Raw genomic sequence first — 14,927 nt, forward strand, 5'->3', positions numbered from 1 at the left:
CCTATTCATAATTTATCTCTCCACCAAATCCGGGAGGGGGGTGGGGTGGGTGAGGTGGTGATGGGGGGGGTGGTGGAGGGGGTGTTGAGCAGTTCCCATCAAGAATTAACAATGGGCTCATCTGATCACGTTATTGACCCTGCCCAAAGCTGATTACTTCCCCCGGACGCTCAATGCCTACTTTCAATTAAGTCCTGCAATTACCTCCCATTATAGTGTATTGCCGTATTATGTGAACAACATGAGAAGTGAATTAGAGCTCAAATTATTGGGTCACGGAATCAAATTAGTTGAGGGAAACAAAAGTAGGTAGCTAATGCTACCGTAGAATTTCCAGCAGCTCTAGATGTCAAATAGATAAAAGCACCCTCAACACGAATTCACATCAGTCATTTTGCTTATCATATTAAAACTGTGCTGGCTTTAACGCAGCTGCATCTGGATCTTTGCTACTTGTGTGACCTCTTGCAATGACATTTCTCAAAATATGAGAAATCCTCAAGCAGTCATTACCGAGCAACTACATGACAGTAGATCTCTTTTTGGAAATTTCCTCACCTTAAATATCCACCAACACTGAAAGTTTCTAAAATTACCATATCAGAAGTGAGGATTTTAATTAACAGTGCCGCTGAAACATCGATGCCTTTGACCACTTTCCCGCCTCCCTAGTTGGCTTAATTTGGAAGCACCAGGGATATGCAGCCTGTCAGCGCCATGAAGCGATGTGTGGCATGTCTGTCTGATGAATACTAAACAGTCGGCTGCTGTTTACCACCAGTTTTGCAGGACAGAACGGCATGGATTACCAACTTTGCATTATCATCACACCAACCTATACAATTAAATCAAACATACAAAAGAAGGATCACAGTTATAGAAAGGGAGGAAAGGGAGAAAGGAAAGAAGGTAGGTGGCTCTTATCATACTGCTTATTAAAGCTGTCACTGTATTGATTTTGCATTTACCATCCTTCACAAACACAAAAAACATTACAAAACTGCCATAAAGACCACCTACTTGAGATAACATTGTTAAAATTAGGTGGTAGAGTGCCCTCTGTCCCTTTGGCAAGGTATTTCTTCAATTCGCCACTGGAGTGGGATGCACCGGTGTGTAATGACGCTTCCTTGCTGAGTGTTCATTACATGGTGGAATGAGGAGGCTCTAATCATGTCAGAAATGTCACAGACAGCAGAGCTGAGGGGTCAGTGACACAATACCTACTAGCCCCTTGTCTGCATAAATTAAAAAAAAAAAAAAAAAAAAAAAAAAAAAAAAATCTGAATGAGACAAGAGTATGACAGAGAGTGTTATTCTGATCTTAAATGCTCATTTGATTTTTCATTCAACATCACAGGGACAGTCTGAATGAATAAGTAGCACGTTTCTCACTGAGACTGCACATTATGCACCAGCAGGACCACACCAAGGTATTTAGGGGTATTATTATAAGAGAATACTGGTGTTATTTATCATTTTGAGGGATTACTTCCTGACACTTCTTTTTTCTTCGTGTTGGTGTTAAGCGACACTCAGGAACAATGAAATAACGACAGACAAAAACTCTGACAGAAGAAAATTAAGGCTTTACATGTACTTTGATGGATTATCTACCTCAGGCAGTTTTCAAGTCTGTAGAAGTTGTTTTTTTTTTTCCTTTGGAACATACAAGGATGAATGACAGCAAAATGGCTTTTACTGACGGAAGAAAAAAATGATCCACGATGTCACCAACTACAACTGGCCACCAGGAGTCAAATAAAGGAGAGGGGCAACCAAGATGATTGGCACCAAACCCACACAGTGGCATGTTTTCAGAGAAGAGCAGAGGATAGGGGCATTGACTTATTGCATAACTGTGGCCATTTTTGACTTGCAAGCTATTTTCCCATTGTTCTCTGTCACGTCAAACAATTTCGCCAAGTTTTTGACTACACACCAACTCGCGTCTTGCTTTTGCACTTCTGTAGAACAGTTCTACAAGGCCGATGGATGGTTCAAAATCAACCATGAGAGCACACAAAGCATGTTACTCATCACATTTACAGCAGCAAAGGAAGACACATAATGCATGTGCCTTACATATTTTCTTGTGATGAATGGTAAAAAAAAAAAAAAAAAAAAAAAAAAAAAAAAAAAAAAAAACACGTTCAGGTACAGTTGTGAACACGGCATGTTTAGTATGAACCGATTTGGAAAAAAAAATAAAATAAAAATATCTCACTCAGTTGTCTCATCCATGGCTCCCTTCTCCACTGATTTAACATTAATTACCCTGGTAATTATACAAATGCGCTAATGAATCAGTCTGACAGTCACACATGAGGTGGCTTTTCCTTTCAAGTTGACCGAAGAGGGTGAGAGGAAGAGTGAATGAGAAGATGAGAGAGAGAGAGAGAGAGAGAGGGAGAGAGAGAGAGAGAGAGAGAGAGAGAGAGAGAGAGAGAGAAAGATAGACTCAACTCCAAGCCTGCATCCATGTTTGTGCATCTCCGCCTGATGAGCCTCGGGTATTATTATCCCATCATGACACAGAGTGCTGACAGTTTCCTATTAGTTACTGCCTTATTGTTAGCAGCCAAGGATGCTGGTAATTGGAGTTTCACTGTTGACTGTTATCATGGTGATAGGTTCTTTCCTTTTTTTTCATTCGTTAAGATAATGAGGCATTTTCTCTCTCATTCCCAGGCTCTCACAAGCGCATTATCACTCTTTTCCCCTATGCTTTCTTATTCATTAAATCAATGCATTATTTGCAACAAAGACAGTCTGTGAAGGGATTACTGTTTGCCATTCTTACCAGCACAAGTTTGCACCCCCCAGTGAGTTAATGATTGAAAGAAAACAGAGACGTGCCTCAGCGAGAAATACATTTAGATCAGACCAAAAATAAAGTTGATTAAACTAACTGGATAAAAAAGTTAAAGGATTACTTATATTTAATTCGATTATTCCTCCATGGGGTCATGACATCCACGAGTCCCGGCTTAGCCTGAGCCTGAAGCAATGCAAGCAAGGGGCGCAAGTACTCGATATTTATTCTTAATTACATCGAATTTGGTACTGTATAGCGGCGACTGCTGCGAGTAAGCCTGACCCCTGCTGACAAATTCAACTGACAACGCAAATATACACTTCCTCTCATCAGTCAATCCCTTCATCCTTGGTCTACAGTCTTCGGGGAGAGCAGAGAAGGGATTTTGCCTGATATTAGCCAAGGCCTGGGCCAGCACACAGGGGAGATTTGAGAGGGTAAACCTCTTGCTTTGATGTCTGTTCGAATATCCCAGCTTGACACAGTAAAACAAGGGATGGGAGGAAATTGAGTGGACTGCTCCAAAAGAGATACTCCCTCTGACCTTGCCATCAACAAGCACTGGAGAGGTGATTAAACAAAGGGATAAAAAAAGAGGCTCTGGCAGTCACTGGCTGCAGAGGAACATAGAGATTGTGCTAATATTGATGTCATATAATTTCTCCTATTTGCGGTTCTTATGCTTCTGTTAATTAAAAAAAGAAAAATATGTGTACATCACCTGTATGAAGAGGAAAAATGCAGCTGCAATCAGCCAAGACATTCATGTTTAATTTCTTTGTTCAATACGACTTGTATACATTTTTCCTCCAACTGTCACTTATTAGCCTTCTAAAACCATAATGGCTCTATAACTTACCAAGCACCTCACAGACACCCTCAGAGAATTTCAAGTAAACAGTTCATACAAATTGAGAAGGGGACTTGCTTAGTCCCAAATCATCTTTGCGAGGAATTGTACCATCCTGTTTTTCGATGCAGCATAATAAGCTTCTCTTATTAAAAGCAGCAACAAAGGGAACATGGCTGCCGCGCACCTGGGTAATTGGAAGAAGCTGTCATCTCAAGCAAGATGGCGAGTTGTATTGCTGTCAGTGTGATGTGTCAGACATTGCAGTGATAAAAGTGACAGACCTAATTGTTACCTCGCATCTCCACACTCAAAAGAAACTCCTCGGACTGCTGAGGCGCTTTCCTTTCCAATTCTTTTTTTTTCCCTCAGAACCCCTCCCATCGATATTAAAACGCCTGAGGGAGACATTTCTGTGGCGCAGTGAGAGAAAAGCAGTAAAACTGAAGTTGACGTTTGCCATTATGGAGTGATGAATTCCGGGTGCTATAATATGTGTGACTGAGATTTTAGTTAAGCAGAACAAGAGTTCTATCGCATGGACTCATGGGAGCAATGGGAACTGCCAACTGATCAGAGAACTTAACAAAACTCACAGAAGTAATGATGCACATAAAGGGAGTTATCACTGAGTGGGAGTAACAAGCAACTCATAAGGTACTTTAATTCCCCTCCCAGAAACCCAAGTGTGGATCCTCACTACGGCGCTCCGAACTTGCAAATGACCTTAGATGAGGACACACCCTTAACTGGCGCATTTGAGCAGATTCTGATACTAATCTGATGAGGAAGCAATCTGAGATAGAAGAGCTGGAGTCTGTAAGATGGCGGCATGTATGATTTATCTGCTCGGGAATGAAATCAATGGCCTCCTTTTGATCTGCCGCTTCAGACTGTGATGAAGAGGGGCATAGACCTGGTCAATACTCGGGAATGACTCGGGAATGCAGTGGAACATACAAACATCGGGGCTCTTTACCTTTCCAAAGTCCAGTAGCGGGGACGGAGGATAACGGGCTGCTGTGGCGGTACAGCTTTCCTGGTCAGCGGCATTTGACATGGTTTGATTAATCACCGTGGAAACCAGGTAGGGAACAGCAGTGACTAATGACCCGTGTATGGCTGTTGATTTAATCAATCAAGAAAAGGTTTTAACCTTGCCAGTACTTGAGGAGGCACGCCCACACGCTCCCTCTCACTTGAACCAACAGTGGTGGTCATTAATACACACTGCTGGCTGTGTGTAAGGCTCTGCCGGTGTAGGCCGAAGACGAATAATAGTCACATCTCACAACTCCACGATAGCAAACCCATCCGAAATTGAGCCCATTTCCTCTGCAGACACCTATTTGTACTCAAGCAATTTGCTAATGAGGGTGAAGAGAGCCTTGCTATCATATGTTCACAAGGTGTTCCTGTTAAAATGCTCTGAAGAGGCTGAAAACAGATGCAAGGACAAAGCGAGCAGCCCTCTGTACCATAGCACATGCTTCTATCTCCACCTCTAACTTTTCGGCGTGTCTGGAAAGTCGAGGTGTAGGCGGCAAGGAGCTAGACTCATTTTTTTTTCCTTTTTCCATTATCTAGTCTCAGTGAAGACACTGCCAGCGTGCCAGACTGTGCCCAGCGTGAAAACGAAAAACTATGAGGAAACATATTGCCGGAAACTCACATGAAACAATGAAACATGTGAAGTTGGAAGAATAAAAGCAGCATTATGTAGTAACATAACTGACAAATGAGAAATTCAAATGACATATGACAAATTCCTCTGCATATCTGCAGGAGGTTTATAGGATTGTTGATCAATATCAGCGACTCAGTCAGATCCATTACTTTGCCAGGTGCTGAGGAATCTGGCTTTTAAAACTCCATTTTGGGGAAAAAAAAATCCTTCCTCCCTCCCAAGTTTCAACCACTTACAAATGGAAAACAAGCAAAAGACAACATGGTACTAGATTGCATGGTGACACAATATGTCACCTACAAAGTTTACATATCTATGGGCACGGCTTCATAATTTCTAAACCAAGACTACCGATTTACACATGGACCTTTTTTCTTCTCAGCTCCCCAGGGGGACTCCCTAACAATCTGTACTCTACAAAAGTGACTTTTATATTTCTGTCCATTCCAGCTGTGTCCAGCATGTGTTGATGGTTGCATATCAAATGCAAAGTTCTTCCAAAGTTGTCTTGCAGAGAATTAACTCATCAAAGCAGAAGCGTCTCCACAGTTGGAGATGGCCGCCGTGCTTGACGTCACATGTTTGATCAATTAAGATGCACAGCTGTTCGTTTTCTCATCTGGTCTCAACTGGCTTTGTACCGCAGATTATGGTGCTGTTTGTGAGTGATGCACGATTATGAATGTTGGGGCGCTGTATTGAGTCTCATCAGGCAAGTGACCATATGACGCAGCTCTGGTTCACGAGAAAACTTCTAACGTCGGCATCGTCCTTGTGCTCTTCTGTTTGTCATCACACCTCAGTCAGTTTTGAGTTGCCTTAAATGAACTTGATTTCTGGAATTTTAACTTGTCTATATTTATGCTTCGTGATCAAAACTATTCAGAGATGAATCATGATTGTCGAGATGAGATCTGGGGAAAAAATGTGTCCATTTTCCAGTTTCATCCTTGGGGCCGCATTTTTGCAACACCACTGCACACTGTCCAGCTCAATGCTGCGGTGTTGCACCTGAATAATATGCACCTGGTTTAATTTCAATAAATTAAACCAGATAACGCTGTTGACCGAAAAGTTTTTGTCATAGCAGAGCCTTGATGATGGGTCACTGGCCTTTAAAATCAGAAAAAAAAGAAGCAAAAATATATATTTTTTTCTTTTTTCTTGTTGAGTGTCCACATCCAATATGGAATTTAGATGGGTAAGAGTGTCGACACAGCTAATTTCCATGTATAAGTCATCCCATATTTCATTTTTCATGGATTTATTTTCAAATGTGCTGTGTCAAGGGATAAGAATATTGCATGCCATCTTATTTTAAAATGTATAGGTTGTAGTGATGCGGAAATTTGTAAATGTGCACATGTACTCAGGGTTGGGAAGTAATGGAACACATATAACAGGATTATGTATTTAAAATACAAAATATGAGTAACTGTAATTCGTTACAGTTACAGTTCAATAACTTAATTTATTTTACCGTGTTTATTTATTTTATATTTTCATTAATAGAACAGCCGTCTCTGCTGGAATTGTCCCATCACGCCAGTATTCATAGATGCTCCTAGCGCTGCAGTAAACACACGCACAAGGGGGAGATGGTGTCTAATGCTTTTAAAGCCTGGAAATACCATGAGCATTTTATACTCAAAATAAATAAATAAATAAATAAATAAATAAATGAAAACAGAGAGGCACATATGGGTTAAGTTAGCAATAACATTGAATCATTCCCTATGGTAGGTCTTATCTGCTGTCATGAAACTGACAGTAAACTGTAGGGAATCTGGGAATCAATGTAAAACAAATTCAGGAATTCAGATTAAGACAATTTATTTTACTATACTGGACCACTTGTTACCCTGATGTTCATGAAAAACCTAGAATTCTAAAAGTAATCTAAAGTATTTTGATTAAGTTATGGTGTTTGAGTAATAAATACAAATAAATAAATACGCAGAGGCAAATTAGTTTTTATATTTTATTCCAAAACCTTCAAAATAAGTTTCAAGTTCAAGAAAGTAGAATAAGCTTAGACACAATGCAAAGCATCATATACAGACGGATAAAATACATTTTATATATTGCAGACAAGCCATGGTGGGTCTTACATATGTACAGTATGTATGTAAATTTTTATGTACAATCTTTTTTACATTTACAAAAAAAGCTTTGTTTCTATTTTTATCTTTGTATATATATATTTATATATATATAGATATTTTTGTATACTCCCCACTAGCATTTGTACTACAATAATGAAAAAAGAAAAACATTTACATATATGTCAATCCATTTTCTCCTCTTTTTATATTACAAATGTATTTCCATAAAAATATATCTCTGTACAAAAAGTTTTTTTTTTTGTTTATTTATTTATTTTTTTTGTTTAGTTTGTTAACATATTCTCTTTTCTCAGAGACACACTTTCCCAGTTTGCTTGCTGCAGTTCTGCAGTCTGTTCAAATTCTCACTTTCGTCCACTTTTTCTTCCAGGTAACCCTTTTGGTGTACAGCAAAACATTTCCATTGCATCTTTGCCTTTTGTTTTATTTATTTCTTTTATTTTTTTGTCTGTTTTTTCTAGAGTGTTTGTTGAGGCTTTCGAGGGCCATGGTGCTGTTGCTCAGGCGCTAAGGGTTGAGTTGTTAAGAGTTTGGGTCTCATTTCAGAAGCTTGTTGGAGAGATCTACTGGACTGGCATGGAATAATGCCCCCCCGCCAAGGGAAAAAACAAACAAACAAACAAACAAACAGAAATTCCAAAAAAAATTAACCATGGGCCTTAACATAATGATTTCATCACATGACAAAAATACAGCAATGTAAAATCTAAGCTCTTAATCTCTAATAAATGCTTTTCCAAAATTATTATTTTTTTGTTATACATTACTCTAGATGGACTGGTCATTCCCTTTGCATTCCAAGGATAACACAGATTGGCAAAACTGACATCTGCAAGATTTCTACTGCAGACTAACACAGGAGCAGCTGTGGGATACAGACAGAGAATACAATGCAGCACAGATATACTGATGCGCTCAATGAAATGAAATACATTCGTTATTTTATTCAACGACACAAATCATGAAATCTTCCATCTATTCCTTTCCCCTGTAATAAAGTGAAGTTCACTTACGATCCAACCGTTTTTCAAAATGCTGCCCCACCCACTTATGCTTGAGACCACTGGACACACTGAAATGGACTGAACGGTTCAGACGAACTGGATGAAATGGGCCTGAAAAATAGATCTGAAACACAGCAGCTGAGTGAGCATCAGTCACAGCTGTCAATATGCAGTGACGATGGAAGATGGGACATTACAAATGAGATTTGATTCAGAATGTGGCGTACAGCGTGACAGATGGACAGCTTCATTTTTCAACAGATGTCTTGTGTGGCATCCATCGCAATATGGCCTCTGCTGGAAAGTGAGAACCGGCTGCAGGGATGTATAAGTAAAATGGTAAGGCTTTAGGTCCAGCCCCTGACTCTCAGAAACTTAAGTAAACTCTTTGGGGACTCAAAGACCATAGCTGTGGTCTGTTTCATTACAGAAGAGATGGCGAGCAGAAGAGAACTCAGAGCTGTGTCTGGCTGATAACGAAAATGAACCTAGAATGAACAGAGTTTCTGTCTTAAAATATGCAAAGAGAACCGGGAAGTAGCCAGCTGCTATCAGAAAGACTCTCTCTTCTGACTCCTGCAGTCTAACTCAGTCCAGAATTCACTGATCTACATTTTCATTTTAGTACATTTCACTTTCTGCGAAAACTTTCTGGACCAATCCAGATGGGTTAAAAGGAAAATGGTTTTATAGATGAAGTGCCTATTCAGTGAAAGTCCCATTTTTTATTTTTTATTTTTTGCAAAATTACTGGCATAAATTTCAGAGAACATCTTGTTCCTATTAAAAATGTGTCAAACTAGTGAAACTAGAGGAAGCAAAGTTAGGAACTGATCTAAAAGTGAATTTTAATCTAATTACATCTAACTCTAATATGATCCAGGCGAATTTGGATCATTGTCTTTGGTTGAAAAGGTTCCTTTTGAAAACTTGCAAAGACATGCACAAACACTCAAGCACATAATTCTAAAACATTAATCCTTGCACACCGAAATACAGTACAAATGAGTACATTGTTTGTTTAGGGAGAGAGAAAAGAGCCGGGGGGAAAGAAATACAAAAATTAATAACTAAATAACTAAATAAAAAAAGAAGTGGATGGTACTTGACCATGAGATGATTCTAACAAGCTCTCTGTTTTCTTGAAGGTTCGGAAAGGCAATGCAAAGACACAAAGACGACTCAAAACCAGAATGAACATTTAATTTGTCAAATCTGAACGTTTGATAAGGTTTTGTGATCCCCGTGATTCCCCAAAACCCCTGGGAAAAATTGTAGACAGACCTTAAATGCAATATCAGCATGTCTGATTGTGGAATCCCTGAAAACAAAAAAAAAGAGAGAGCCACTTGTGCTGGTTACTCATGTCAATATCACGGGGGGTTGTACCAAGGCACTACAATCAACTCAAAGTGCTTGCTGGGAGTCTGGAAGAGGTAAAAACCGTGGGATAGGTATAAGTACTGAAAACTCTGTCTGAATTTTAAACACCGAGCCCTTGTGGGTAAGAATGATCACAGTTCTCTGGGCTTATGCTCCAGTATCAAGTTTGTGAATATAATCTAACTCTATTTAAGATAATCAGCTCCTTCTTGGTAGCTGGGTCGCCACGTTGTTCTGGCTAATCAGATTTGTTTGTGAAATACTCAATGCAGTTTTGAAAAATTATGGTGGGAATGCTTGGTTGAATGTTGCCATGGGAGGAACAGATGGAGGTGGGAAGTGTGCTGCAGAGCCCTCTTAGCAGAAACTAACTGGAATTTGATGATGCAATTCACTCTGCTAAAATATTTGGGGTAAATCAAATGTAAAATTATAGGGAATGTATAATACAACAGCCGCATACAATTATGTGAATTGAAGAGCGGTGGCTTCAAGATAATGCGAATGCAACTGCTCCTCTCCCCATGAAATCTCTGGGGTAATTCAATCGTTGCCTTTTTCCATCAATTCCCGACCGGAGGAGGCAAGGGGCGATATTCTATCTGCGTTGTCGAGATAAGCTCGAGCTTTAAAAGTAATAAAATTGTAAAAGCAATTACCAAGCCATGGCAAAACTGATTGAAGGAACAATACTGTGATTGGTTTCAAAGGCTTGGATTTCTGAGGGAAATTATGTAGGTGATTTTTAAGTCTTCATTGAAAAAAAACAAAAAAAACCCAACAAAAAACAAAAACAAAACAAAACAAAACAAAAAAACGATGTTGGGCATGTTGGTCGACGGCAACCGTGAAAACTGCTTCGCCGTGTTTCTGTTTAAAATGTACAATCTAATGCGCCACAACATATCTATCTGAGACCGATTTTCTCCTAATTCCAAACAGTGTTACACACTAAGAGGAAAAGGGAGGATGTCAAACAGTGCATGTGATAAATCAAATGAGTATGGCTGTATTAGATATGTTGTTTGAAGTCAAGCATAGCCTAATTGAGAATCTGTCGTCTCAGTGATAATGGCGAGATGAATCCAGAATTCGATATGGGTTTGACATTGAGGGAAGGCTAAAATGACAGCAAATTGCATGTAATGGCTCAATTTGCTGCAGTGAAACTCAAGCACCATTCACCCCACTCAGCATCCACGGGATAACACAGCACATGTATGGGGCTATTCAGCAGAAATAGCAGGGAGCCGGGTCTTTAAAATCCTGCAGCCACGGGTTCCTCGTATGGAAGGCTTCCACTTCACCGCTCACATAGACACACATATTATCACAACGGCATTACTGTTTTGAATCCTCTGCATGTCTCATAATTCCATTACCCCCCATTTCACGTGTGTAATTTGCCGACTAAAGCATAGGCTTAAACTCCTGCCGCTATATTGTGTCAGAGCCCCAATCTGGTGTCAACTCCTTCCTGTGTCACTAAATAGGAAACCAGTGTTTTCTCTATACCTCCTCCCCAGCTGCCACTCTCTTCCAAAATGGCACCCACATATATTCAGAGGGTAACATTCGGGGAGTGTAGCATTAGAGGTATAAACACTGTTTTCCTATCATCTGCTTAATCATTTCCAATTGAGGCGCATGGGAGTAATTGCTATGCCATCACCTCCCCTGCTGTCACCGCTCTGAGGGAGCCTTCTGCAACATTTTCATGATGAGCCAAGACAAAATAAAGCAACGCTGCTCTATTCAAAGTGATAGAGCTGTCAGAAGTTAATTCAAAGAAAAGATGCGGGACGACAAATGTAATCCAGGGGGAGCGGCTCTAGTGCCTCAGTTGTATCCAAATGTTGCATTCAAGAGCCTTCACTTGGGGATTTTTTCGAACTAGACCATGACCGCACTTCCATCTTTGTTTTCCTAAGGCCAGGTTTAGGGAGCACATACTGCATCTTGGTCTCAGAGTAAATACATAGGAAGGTGGGTGCCGGCTGCGAAAGGAAAGTCAAAGGCTGACAATTTGACATCTGACATGGCCTCTTCCCCACGAGAATGCCGCTCTTTGAGTTGGTGCTCCAGCTTTGCTTTTATTTATTTTTTTTTAAATGGAAAAGAAAAAAAAAATTTAAGGAAAAAAACAAAAAACAACAAAAACGTGGTCCCAAGGCTTTTGTGTATCCATGGAAACGTATCACAGTTGTAGTCTCTACCTTGACCCAGCCCATGTCTTTTTCTCTTCAAGCATCTTAGAGCAACAGAGGCATGAAGGTAGTAACTGACGCTTGTGTCGTTTGCACACAGCGGAGCAAGTCTGAGAGTCCTGTCTCTCTCTTTTTTTTTTTTTTTTTTTTTTTTTTTAAACACGTCCAGTTGAGTGCATCACTTAGAGAGGTGGCTAGGATTCCTCTAGCTACACTTTCTTGTCAGTGTCTTGATGCAACGAGTCTCGCCCCGACTCAAAAATGAAAAGTGATTGCCCATGAATCACTGAAACAAAAGAGAAAGAGGATAAAACTTGGAACGGCATTAGGGACCGGCGCTACCTTCGGTGTTAGTTTTCTCAGTGGTTCTATACACTGTCACTACTTATTCTGGGCAGACATGAATTTGATTTATAGGTGTCCAGAGCATCCTTGTGGACGTCACACTTCTATGCCCTATCTTTAGCATTTCTAAAAATGTTTCCTGCAGTGGAAGATGAAATGTCAGCATCCTCTAAACTGTGTCTGGTTGAATCTTTGGGGGCTTAGTGATAACAGAAAAAGATAGACAGGAGATGCTTTGGGGCAGATTGCTGATACAGCCACAACAAGTGTGTGCACGAAACCACACACATACACACGCGCGCGCGCACACAGATTCTCTCCGCAGCCTCACTAAGTGCTTTTTTTCCGCAGCCCTAGCTACCTTTTAACCCCTGCTCTGGACACAGCTGCCTTAGCAAGCAGAATTTCATCCCTGCTTTACAAGAAAAGGACAAGTCAAGCTCAAAAAGTAATAATGATAGAATCCTTGTCTCCAAAATGGCCTTCAAAACTCACTAAACTTTTAATTCATCCTCAGCCAGAGACTTATGGCCTGAAGTGAAACTTTTAAAGAGCCTCAGGAGCAGACGGTCGAGGAAAAACAGGGTGCCCAATTACTCATCTGGTATCCAAAGAAAGCAAGCAGTGTATATATAAAAAAAAGCCAATGGAAAAGAGAGAGAGAGAGAGAAGAAATAATCAAAACAGTCCAGACTGTCTCTCTCTGACTAACACAGGTTCGCACAGAGCTGTCCGCCACACAGTTCACTTGCACAGAGATCTCTGTTAGCTACAGGCCAATTTCTTTGTTTAAAGTTGACCATTAAATTCCCTTTGGGTTTAGGCGAAAGGACAGTAAGAATAGTCATCACAGCGTTGCTGGCAGCGTGGCTCTCGCCAGCTGCAGTTTCAGGTGGAAGCTATTCCTCAAAATATGGAAAGTGAAAAAGAAACCATGTAAAGTTGCAAAAAGCTTTTTGTAGTCGTCGTTGGCGTTTGTTGTTGTCATTGTTATCTTGACATGGTTTCTTTTTGTTTGTCTTGTCTCTCGCGGGAAAGAGCCTTTGCCTGTGGAGGAGTTGTATCTTGAATGTGTTTCAGCGGGTAAAATAATCTTCCTCCCTCTCTGCCCGGGGAACTATGGATGTCCTCGACTGGCAGGCAGGCAAAGATTGGGTGCCCTTCTCTTCCCCTACCTGAATTGAAGGTGAATGCAGAGATGTCAGGAGCCGGGGAGGGTGTGGGAGGATGGAAGATGGCCGGAGAAGGGCAAGGAGCAGAGGAGTAATGGATAAGGAAAGAAAGATGGCCACAGAGGAATGTATGAAATATAGAAAAGAGAGGTGGGCAGAATAGAAAGAAGCAATGGTGAGTACAAGAGGGAAAACACAAAGCACAAACACAAGAAATCCCTTATAAACATCAGAGCACAGTCACTGTCAACAGCTCTTTATTTGCACTCTTCTTAATTGAAATGATGCTAAAATTATTAGAGAACTGATTGCAAGAACATTGACTGATTCTAATTTTGATTATTCATCGACTTGTGTTGGCAATTTATGATGTTAAAATGTGCTAAGGTTTGCTGCTTTCCTTCATTTCATATTCGTATTATTGCTGCTCAGACTAAGTAACCCATTTTAAGACGTCACTTTGGCCTTGCGCTGAATATTTTGTAAGATTTTTTAGAGTAAATGTTTCTTCGGGTGACTGAAAAATATAATCGATAGATTATTCGACAAAGAAAATGAAACGCAACAAAAGAAATTCAGGCACACATGACTCCTGACAGAGGTGAAGCTTCTGCCCGTTGGAATGTCCTCGAGGGACGATGTACAATGTTTAGTCAGAAATTGAATTCTGGAAATCTGTGTTTTCTTGCTTGAGAAGTTCTGGTGCCTTGACTGAATGTGTTTCTGTCTGTTTTAGGACAACAGCAAGGTGATACAGACAATAACACACTTTTAAAGGCCGCCTACTCCGAAGTGTACGCCGCTAAAAAAAAAAAATCACTTTCACACTTTAATAGAAGTGTGAAACAAAGCACCCCCAAAACTATAACAGTCGGTACTGTATCCTATCGCTGACTCAGTGGCGTTTGATTCTTACCTCTGGAGGAAGCAGTCGCTATACTGCTGTACACACTGTGCTGACCGTGAACTCTGTCTCATTGGCCATGATGTCCGTGGGCTGGATGTTGCGGTCGTACATGGGGTTTTCAAACGTAGCTCGTCCGTTAGTGTTCTCATGGCCCACGTAGCCGTTGAAGGGGACTTTGGGTCTTCTTCTGAAATGAATCAGTCCAAGCCAACACACTGAGTGGTTTGACAAACAAAAATAACACTTCAACTTTACATTAGTGATTTGCTTATATTACGGTCAGTATATGCTTGGCAGATTGAAGAAATCCAGAAGGTTAATGCAGTTTATAGGATAAAAGTTAATCATAATTTCGAGAGAAATCAAGTGAAATTAAGAGTGAATGAGATTTGTTCAAACACCAAATTCCAATTAAATTCTGTCGTAAT

At 40.4% G+C, this 14,927-nt stretch overlaps 1 protein-coding gene across 1 annotated transcript in view; it reads right to left on the minus strand.

Annotated features, from left to right (window-relative positions):
• Positions 1–7,322: 7,322 nt before the first annotated feature.
• Positions 7,323–14,927, minus strand: part of csmd2 (CUB and Sushi multiple domains 2) — a 277,838-nt gene continuing 270,233 nt past the window's right edge. The window contains exons 71-72 of the mRNA XM_030063504.1: positions 14,509–14,686; positions 7,323–13,595 (exon numbers count right to left, since the gene is read on the minus strand). Coding sequence (XP_029919364.1) covers positions 14,527–14,686 — 160 coding nt within the window. The 3' untranslated portion in view covers positions 7,323–13,595; positions 14,509–14,526. The remainder of the gene's footprint in view (positions 13,596–14,508; positions 14,687–14,927) is intronic.

Source organism: Myripristis murdjan, chromosome 11 (assembly GCF_902150065.1).
Source record: "Myripristis murdjan chromosome 11, fMyrMur1.1, whole genome shotgun sequence".
Classification (NCBI taxonomy): Eukaryota; Metazoa; Chordata; class Actinopteri; order Holocentriformes; family Holocentridae; genus Myripristis; species Myripristis murdjan.